At 42.0% G+C, this 9,214-nt stretch overlaps 1 protein-coding gene across 1 annotated transcript; it reads left to right on the top strand.

Annotated features, from left to right (window-relative positions):
• The first annotated feature begins 305 nt into the window (after positions 1-305).
• TTC14 (tetratricopeptide repeat domain 14) lies at positions 306-9,163 on the top strand. Its single transcript, XM_058844147.1, has 12 exons — positions 306-510; positions 589-710; positions 929-1,128; positions 1,492-1,576; positions 1,666-1,795; positions 2,384-2,536; positions 3,192-3,263; positions 4,288-4,407; positions 4,486-4,608; positions 5,156-5,273; positions 7,212-7,321; positions 7,765-9,163. Exons 1-12 carry the CDS (start codon positions 353-355, stop codon positions 8,726-8,728), a joined length of 2,355 nt encoding a protein of 784 aa, XP_058700130.1. The 5' UTR covers positions 306-352; the 3' UTR covers positions 8,729-9,163.
• The last annotated feature ends 51 nt before the right edge of the window (positions 9,164-9,214 follow it).

The following is a 9,214-nucleotide window of genomic DNA, read 5'->3' as shown; positions in this document are numbered from 1 at the left end:
CCCCGGTTCGTGCCCCGCTCTGGGCGCTCCGGGCCGGGGCCGGCGGGGGCGCAGCGCCCCCTCCCGACAGCGCTTCCGCGGGCACTGCCTGCACGGGCCGCCGCCGCCGAGCCGGACAGGATTCCCGCGGGCAAAACCTGTGTAATTTTTGCCGTGGACTTTAATTATTCTCTCTTTAACGACTCTCTGTTTATAAGCTAGAGACGGGTCCGCGAACAGGGCGGGCAGCGCCGCCGCCGCTCAGCGCGGTCCTCCCGCCCGCCGGGGGCGCTGCGGCCGCCCGGTCCCGCCCTGTCGCCGTTGCCCGTGCGGCGGTTCCCGTTCCGGGCGAGGCGGCGGCGGTGGCGCCGGGATGGATCGGGAGCTGCTCCGGCAGGCGCTGAACCACCACGGCCCCGCGCTGCTGTCGCTGCTCCGCGCCGAGCAGCACGACAACCCCGACTTCCGCGGGCTGCTGCCGCCGCCCGGGGCCGCCCCGGAGCCGCCTCGCGGGGCCCCGCCGGCCGCCTGGTGAGGGGCGCCGGGGCAGCGGCCGGGCGGGCCGTGAGGGGCCGCGGGGCGCGACTCACCGCGTTCTCCTTCCCCCAGGAAAGAGAGGGCGAGCATCGACACCGAGATAAAGCGCTTCATCGCCAAGAAGGCGGATCTGCTGTTCGCGCACTCGTGGAAACCCAACGGGCCGATCGAGGACACCATCGAGGAGAATGAGGGTGTGTGAGCTGGGGTGGGCGTCACTTTATAAGGACAGCGCTTGAATTTACGGTGTCTTTAAAAGCAGGCTTCAAATTTTTCCTGTTGATTTTTATGGGCAATACATAAGCTTCCTGTTAACACAAAAAAAATCATTCACGTGTTTTGCTGTTGTCAAATATTTTGTGATCTCAGGGTGTAGCTTGGCCATTTGTAACTGGCTGTGCCCTTGTTGCAGAGTGTTACGCAGTCATGCCACCCCTGGAGAGGTTCTTGGAGGTGCCCAGGGAGGAGAGGAGAGAGCTGTTCTTCCGTGACATTGAGCGTGGCGATATCGTGATTGGGAGGATTACCTCTATCCGTGAATTTGGCTTTTTCATGGTGTTGATTTGTCTGGGAAGTGGTGTCATACGGGAAATTGCAGATTTGGAAATCACTGTAAGATACAGCTTTGGTCAATACTTCATTTTTGACATAATTTTGTTGCCTCTTGCATCTCTGATGGAGTGGAACATGTAAAGGTGAAACAGCTTTGGGATGATGGGTAGTGCTTGATTTTGTGGGCAGTTTGAAATACTTTGCTCAGCCAGTGAACGTGTCTTGCTGTGACCCACATTATTGGCTTGAAAAGGTCATCATTTGTGGGCTTACGAATTTTTACTTGAACCAAGCCATGTTTTAAGAATTGCAGTTCTGATGTGCATTAAGCTTAAAATAATCTTTTTTGGCTTGGTCTTGGGGAAGAAAAAAACGCCAACCCTATGGCTTCATTTATGACATTCCTGCTCTGTTCTGTTTCAGGCCCTGTGTCCTGTGAGGGATGTGCCTCCTCAAAGCAACCATGGAGATCCTCTGTCGTATTATCAGACTGGTGATCTTATTCGAGGTGGGTAGCTGCAGAAGTTGTCAGGAATTAGTTTGTCTTGGGCTTGAGCCATTTCTGTAATTTTATCCTTTCCTGTATTGTTTCTGCAGCTGCACTCAAGGACGTTGACCGTTACCACGAGAAGCTGGCGGTGTCGCTTTACAGCTCAGCTCTTCCACCCAACCTTTCCAGTACAAAACTGGGCGTGATCACCTCTGATGATTTCCCACTGCATTATAAGTAAGGATGTGCTGTTTGGCTGCATTTGCTGGGTGCAGTCAGGGTGTCTGAAGAGCATCTCTGACAGGCTGGCTGTCCCTTACACTCCTCAGTGGGCTTTCTGATTTAATTGGGTGATCACGTCCTCCTTGTTGTTCCTCTCTTTAGCATACTTGTGTCTGGATATGTAGGTGTGGTTGGCTTTTTAGCTTCTTTCCAAAAATAAAAGGAAAGCAAAAGGCAAGGTGAGATATCTGTTGTTCCTTTTGGACTGTGTTAAAAATTAAAAAACCCTCAAAACCTTGGGGGACTGAATATGAATTCTTAGCGTTTTAAAATTCCCCTTAGAAAATGGGGACACAGCTGTCTGTAATATTTGTAATGTTTTTGCATGTCCTGGCGATACAGGGTGGGTGCCTAGATAGGTTTCTCACTTGGGGAAAGGACAGAAGGGTTGGTAAATAGCAAGGAAATACATGCCTGTAGAAGAGGACAGTTTGTGAGCAGTAATGCAGATACCATACAGACATTTTTATTCTAAACATAAGCATGATGAAGTAGGGTACAGAGCCTGAGGTCTCATTTGTGTACATTGGTGCTGTTTTTAAGGCGAAGCCTGGAAGTTGCCAGCACAGGAGAGACATTCGAAGAGGTTTTGCATCGTTCCCCAGGATTCGCTAATCCATCATTAGTTGAATATTTAGCAGAAAAACTGGGACTAAGTGAGTCAAATCCACCGTCTTTGCTGAGAAGTCTTCAAATGTAAGTGATTTCTACATTGTTCCTCTCCTGTAGCTCTGTGGAGATTATTCTAATCCATTGAAATAGACTTGTGAGTGGGAGTCTTCGACCACTTAAACCTTTTATGTTTTCACTTGCATGACTGCAGCATACACGTCCTTAAATACTTAAAACCAAACTCCTCTAGAGTAAGAAATCTGCATTTGAAATCCTATTGCTCTGAATAAGCAAGACACCTTACCACACACCATGTTTGATATCAGATGCTTATGGAATTTATTGTGTAGCTCCTGTCATCATCTGTGGATTGAAATGCAGGATGTTTAGGTTTTAATGTCTTCCCACAGATGTTTATTCGCAGTGTTTATTTTAGTAATAGGTTTGACCCCTTTTGTGATTGATGTTGTGACCCCTATGTATGTTAGGCACAAAGCAGGTGTGGGCTTTGGATGCTTTTGTTAAATGTACTCCAGTTGTACTGGTTCCGTTCAGCACTTCTAGAATGGTTTGGGAAAAATTTGTTTCAGAGATATGAAAGAACAGACCTGACTAAGGGAGAGCAGTAAGGCATGAACAAATAATTTTTCATCTTATTTCAACTGCACTGCATACTGTAACCTTAACCTTGTAGACTCAGACAGCCAGCTTGATGTTTTTATTTGTTTGTTCCTTAAAGCAAAAATTTTAATGAAGAAGATTTTGCCCCTGCCTTGAGGAAAAAGCAGTCTGCATCTTGGGCCTTGAAATGGTATGTGATACTTTTTCTTATCAAAGGTTGTTGTTAGATTGGGTTACAGATTATATTTCTGCAGTTTTTCCTCTCTATGTGTAGCAATGTAACCAGAATCTTATTGCAAATAAACCTACTTATATGCCAAGTAGGAATGTGACAGATAAAGTCCTGAGATTCAATTCCAAAATCTGTGTCAGGTTTAAGTGAGTTTTCTTAGAATACTTTTAATATCCTGACCCATTCTAGAGTTGAGAGCAAGATTTGTGATAACACCAAGCACACAATTTTCTGTTTTATAATTGAGTGTTGAATGACCTCATACTTGTCAAGTCATTTAAGCCTCAGACTGTAGATGTAACAAGTGCACTTGCTGTCTTTGCAAAGTTAAATGGAGCAGCAGCCCTGGATATTTACTTGTGCTTTTACACTATGCTTTGTATTTGCAATGTTGATTAATTGCAGAAAAGGTTGCTTATAATGTTAAATTAAATTTTAATTTTTAAGAAAAGTCTGTAATGAATTGCTCTGAAAATCAACTTATATTGATTCTTTTCTAATAAGTTAATCTCTTGGAAAATGTGCAAGAAATGTTCAGGTAATATGAAATGTAAAACCTTAGGACATTTGTGTGAGATGAGCTGGTTTGAGTGTGTACCATCTGCCCATATCACCTTGTGCCATCACTCTAATGGGGATTTTTAGCTTTGGATATAATTAAGCCTGTTCAAGGTTAATGGTGGTAGGTCACACATAGTTTTGTGCAGGAAATTGTTTAAACAATAATTCCATAAATCAGAAACAATGTAATATAGTAGCACTGTCTGCAGAAATGCTCTTGAGTGCCTTAAGATACTGGATTAAAGACAATACATTTTTGTGTAATTAGGTCAATATCACCTAACTGAAGTGCCAGTGTGAAGTACACAATAACAAGGACAAGTTTTAACCTGTCTCTTGTTTGGAATAATAATTTGTGAGTACCAGAACAATCTGCATGGACTAACAGTACATACTATTTTCTCAATATTTTTTTCTCCAGTGTAAAGGCTGGGGTGGATTATTTTAAGGTTGGGCGACATGTGGAAGCCATGAATGAGTACAACAAGGCTTTGGAAATTGATCCACAGAATGTTGAAGCTTTGGTAGCACGTGGAGCTCTGTAAGTCTGTTTAATTTTTTTTCCCTTTTCTGAAAGAGAAGCATCATATGTTTCATATACAACTTTCTGTTGCTCTAGGTATGCAACCAAAGGAAGTCTGAACAAAGCCATAGGGGATTTTGAAACCGCTTTAGAAAATTGTCCTACCCATAGAAATGCAAGGAAATACCTGTGTCAGACCCTTGTGGAAAGAGGCGGGCAGTAAGTGTTGGGGTTATGAGTTTGGTTGGTTGTTAACAAGTTTTCTCATAATATATATTTTTAATACCATTCTAGTGAGGACGCAGAATGGCATCTTTCCTTCCTGGCTATGTGTTTAAAGAAAAATAAAAGTCCTTGGAAAGAGCCATCCTTGTGTAATTGTGGTTTAGACTTGGTCCTCTGTCCCAGTTAAAATCCTGGAAAAATATTTGAGGTTTAATCCTCAATATCCTTTTTAATCCTTGATACCCTTTCACTGGTAGGATATCAGGCTTGCATAAAGTCCTGTGAATTGTTTGAATATATTCCAAAAGGTTGAGGATTGTTTAGTTATTTTTTTTTAAAGTTTTGAAACAAAATTATGTTCTGTTACTCTGCTGAAATACTGGTGACCCACTCTAATGCAAAATAATTTTAGTTTTGAATATTCAGGGAATAGGTTTCTTTTAACCCATGTGTTAAGAAGAGAGAGACAAATACTTGCAAATAAGAAATAGCTGTCAAAATCTGTGTCCTAACTGTATCTGAATTATCACTTGAATTTTAGGTTGGAAGAGGAAGAGAAACTGCTTAATGCTGAAAGTTATTATAAAAAAGCTTTAAGTTTGGATGAGACTTTTCAGGAAGCAGAAGAGGCCTTAACAAAACTCCGTAAGCACATGCAGGTGATTCTTTACTTTCTTTTCATATGGTGCTCTCGGTGACAATAAATAAACATCAAAAATCATATTAAGTCCTTTGAATAGAGAGGGCTTAAATTGATGGTTTGTCTTATTCTCTGCTTCCCGACTCCACAGTAAATGTTTTCTAGTGAGCATTATGGCTGTACCTACCAGAAGAAAGGTACCTCTTGGTGACTCCACTGTTTTGGGATAGTAAAGAAATGCCAGACAGTGGAGACAGGGAAAGAGCAAAGCAGGGATAAGAATATCCCATCACACAGTGCGATTAATAAGGTTAATTTAAAACATTCCGTGAATACAAATGTTCAAAGTGTAAAACACTTACCCTAGCCATATAATCATTGTTACCATAGTCTGGCCAGACCCTTGGTCCTTGGGGTAATTAGAGAAAGAGAGTAGCACCAGGCAAAGCTGAGGCACAGGGAGCTCACATGAGAGGGAAATGAAAATGTAATTGAAATGAAAACAGCAGGAGGTGGAGGGTGGGCGGGCAGACAGTTTGAGTATCTCAGCTTTCTCCTCTGCTGTCTGGTGGTTTTTCTCTCTTCCCTTGCACGCAGCATGTTTCCCAGGTGAGCCTGCTGGGTCTCTGTGCTAATCTGAGTTGTCATCTTTTCCCTTTTATTTACCTCCTTTGCTTGTGTTGTCTTCCAGAGTGGGTCAAAGAGTAGAGCACTGAGGAACAGGCTTGTGTTGTTCTGTGCTTCTGCATGTGAGGATGTACACAGGCTGGGGTAGAGGGCCTTAGTCAGCAGTTCTTCAGTTGGTGGAGCCATAATGCTGACAGGATGTGTGGAAACAAGGGGGAAGAGGAGATAGGACAATCTGATAAAACTGAGCTACACCAGAGATAAAGAGGTGCACGTTATTTGAGCAGTACCTGCATTTGGCTGCTTTAGAAAGAGGTGTCAGTTAAAATGATGAAGAATATTCTCATCAAGTAGGAGATAAATGTTATTCCTTTGACATTCTCCTGTAGTCATTGATGCAGCAGATAAAGAATATGACAGCTATTGTTTGTTGCTATGCATGGCCTTGGCTGCACTGAAGGGTTTTCTTTCTTACAGCTGTTAAGACAGTTGCTGAGTTTTGAAAACTAATCAGACTTCTGCTCAATCTCAATAGAGCAACTCTGTAGGGCTGTAAGTGGCAGAAGTCTGATCTCTTATGGACTTAAGTAGTTTAAGGATTATTTTTCTGCTTAGATGCTCTCTTGCATTTACCTGTAACTTAGTACATAAGTCTGATATTGTCCCTGCTGTGTAGAATGGCTGAAACAACTGCTGTGTGTTTTCCTGTAATACTGATTATGTGTTTTTCTCCAATGCATTTCCCTCTGAATGGAACTGTTGCTGCTGTGCCTGCTGTCTGGTGCTGCTCATCACCACCAAACCCCTGGAACTTGATTTCTTACGTAAACTATGCATCAAACTGCTCTGTGAAATTGTTACAAAACGGTTTGTATTCAAACATGGCCAACTTGAATTCATCTTCAACTGGGTTCTGCCATGTTTCTCTTGTAAACTACAATAATGATGACATGTTCCCTCAAACTCTCCTTTCTGTTTTGGTTGTTTGGGGGTTTTTTCCTTATTTTTCTACATGTTGGTAATATTGGGAAATTTTTGCATATTCTATCTGTAACTTTTGGGCTCTATGCTTCCTGGTGTGCTGGATCATGGGTACCACTGCAATGACTGGTCAAATATATTTTTTAATGGAATAAAAACTGCAATATGGTCCTTAAATATAAACCTGTCACAATGGCCAATACCAAATTCCTGAACAATATTCATTTTTGGTCTGGGAATCCTGGTAAAACATTCCTGGTGTATACATTTGGATGGGGTTGAATGGGGTTTAATACCCGTGTTAACACTACTAATGTAATCTTTTTTATGATGCTTGGGTTCAAAAAAGAAATCTTTGGAAATGAGGGAGAAACAAGCTGCCAAAGAAGAGAGACAGAAAGCAAAGAAAATAGAAACGAGTGCAGAAAAATTGCGTAAGCTCTTAAAAGAAGAAAAAAGGTAACTGTTACATTCAGTGTACTGGTTATGTGGCAATTAGTGCAGATGACACTGTGAGCAATCCATCTCAACAAACAGTAAGCTGGGGAGAACTTCTCCCTGGGTAAGCTGCTTTTCCCTCAGAATGTTTTTGTAGACAGTGTCCTTTAGTGCATACAACCTTTAATGGAGGTGTGTGTGGAAGAGAAGCTGTTTAAGGAATACTTTGCAATGTGACATATTTACAAAGTGTAATGCCATGTGAAATTGGGAAAGAGGTCTTTCATAACAAAATGTTCAGTGGATTTAATCTTTTGATGAAGAAATGACATTTCAAATTATCTTGCCAGTCAAGCTCAATTTCTGTTCCCACCTTACAGTCCAAGCTGGGGGATGCAGATTTGCTTTCTATGTGTAGTTTTGCCTGATACCGAAGGTCATCTCACAAGTTAATTATTTTTTAGGTTAAAGAAGAAAAGGAAAGTATCGACTTCATCCTCCTCTACTTCTTCATCCTCCTCCTCCTCTTCCTCCTCCTCATCATCATCATCCAGCGATTCATCATCAGATGTATCAGCTTCTTCCTCCTCTTCCTCTGATCACAAGAAACGTAGGAAAAAGCGTCGGCATAGATCTGAGTCTGCTCGCAGCTCCAAAAAAAGCTCATCTAGAGCTTCTTCCCATTATAAAGATCAGAATAGGAAAGAGGAGTGGTATTCCCCTCCAGCTGATACCTCTGCTTCCTTTCTTAACCAAAGTTTTGAAGTGGAAAAACTGCTGGAAAGGCAGGACAGCGTAGCGTGCTCAAAAATGGAGGTAAAAGAGAAAGACAGACACTGTTCTTTTTCGAGGACTTCAGGTGATGATGAAGACACTTTTGGAGGTAGGTCTGAAGATTCAAGAGATTCTTACAGTAGCTCCAGAAGTCAGCCAAGTCATAGCAAAACTGAAAAATACAGTAAACCAGAGAGATTTTTCTCCAGTTGGAGGGGTCCTTCAGGTTCGTATCATAAACCAGATTATAAACCCAGGATGCATTATTACAGGAGATTTGAAAGGGATGGAGAGTGGAGAAGAGAGCAGTTTAAGAGACATGGCTCAGGTCAAGACAGGTATTACATGTCCCCAGGGTCTGACTATTCTGGCAGGTCAGGGGGGAGGTACAGGTCATATTCTAGCAGCTGCTCGCATGAAGGTGACAAAGGTTATGATAGTGACAGGCAGCATAAAAATGAAAGCGAGTCTAACAGTAGAAAAAGAAGTTATGAGGAGGCTGATAAAACAAAGGAACCAGATGAGGAAGTGTCATTAAATGGTACAGAACAAGCAGAAAGTAGTAAAAGAAATCTGCCTCAGAACTTGGTTAACATATTCAATCAGATAGCTGAGTTTGAGAGGGAAAAAGGAACTAAGCAGAAGAAACAGTGAAGTATCTGAGAACACACTACTTGAATGAGTGTAGTTATGTGAACTTTTAACTTAGTATCTTGTGAGGAAATACATACAAAGAATGAAAGGCAGAATTTTTTCTGCCTTTCAGAATGTCAAACTCTTCTAAAAGATCCTATGTTGAAAAGAGATGGAAGAATATCTTACATAAAACATCGGTTATTATTTAAAATACAAGTTTCCTGTGCTCTTAATTTGAGGTGTTCCTGTACAATATTCTGTCTGATGGGCTGAAATCCCTTGACACCCCAGGGCATAGTTAACTGTGCTCACATCAAATGTGCACTTTAACAACAGCTGGGCTCGGTTTTCCTTGTCCCTGGGGTACTATTGACTCTTGATATTCTTCTATCAAACTTAACTTCCAGCTATAGGAAAGGGATAACAGAATGAGGTCATGTGCCATCAATGTATATAGCCCATTTGATCATTAAATTTTCTTAATTTTTCTTAAATTTTTGTGTC

Source organism: Poecile atricapillus, chromosome 8 (genome assembly GCF_030490865.1).
Source record: "Poecile atricapillus isolate bPoeAtr1 chromosome 8, bPoeAtr1.hap1, whole genome shotgun sequence".
NCBI lineage: Eukaryota > Metazoa > Chordata > Aves > Passeriformes > Paridae > Poecile > Poecile atricapillus.
The sequence above is the reverse complement of the archived record's forward strand: the minus strand, read 5'-3'. Positions and strand labels throughout refer to the sequence as shown.

Bases quoted from the DNA above. Each gene is read 5' to 3' on its own strand.
- TTC14 (XM_058844147.1), top strand. From the start codon at position 353: ATGGATCGGGAGCTGCTCCGGCAGGCGCTGAACCACCACGGCCCCGCG. The intron at 1,796-2,383 runs GTAAGGATGTGC...GCTGTTTTTAAG, and splicing joins GATTTCCCACTGCATTATAA to GCGAAGCCTGGAAGTTGCCA. The intron at 5,274-7,211 runs GTGATTCTTTAC...GGTTCAAAAAAG, and splicing joins AACTCCGTAAGCACATGCAG to AAATCTTTGGAAATGAGGGA.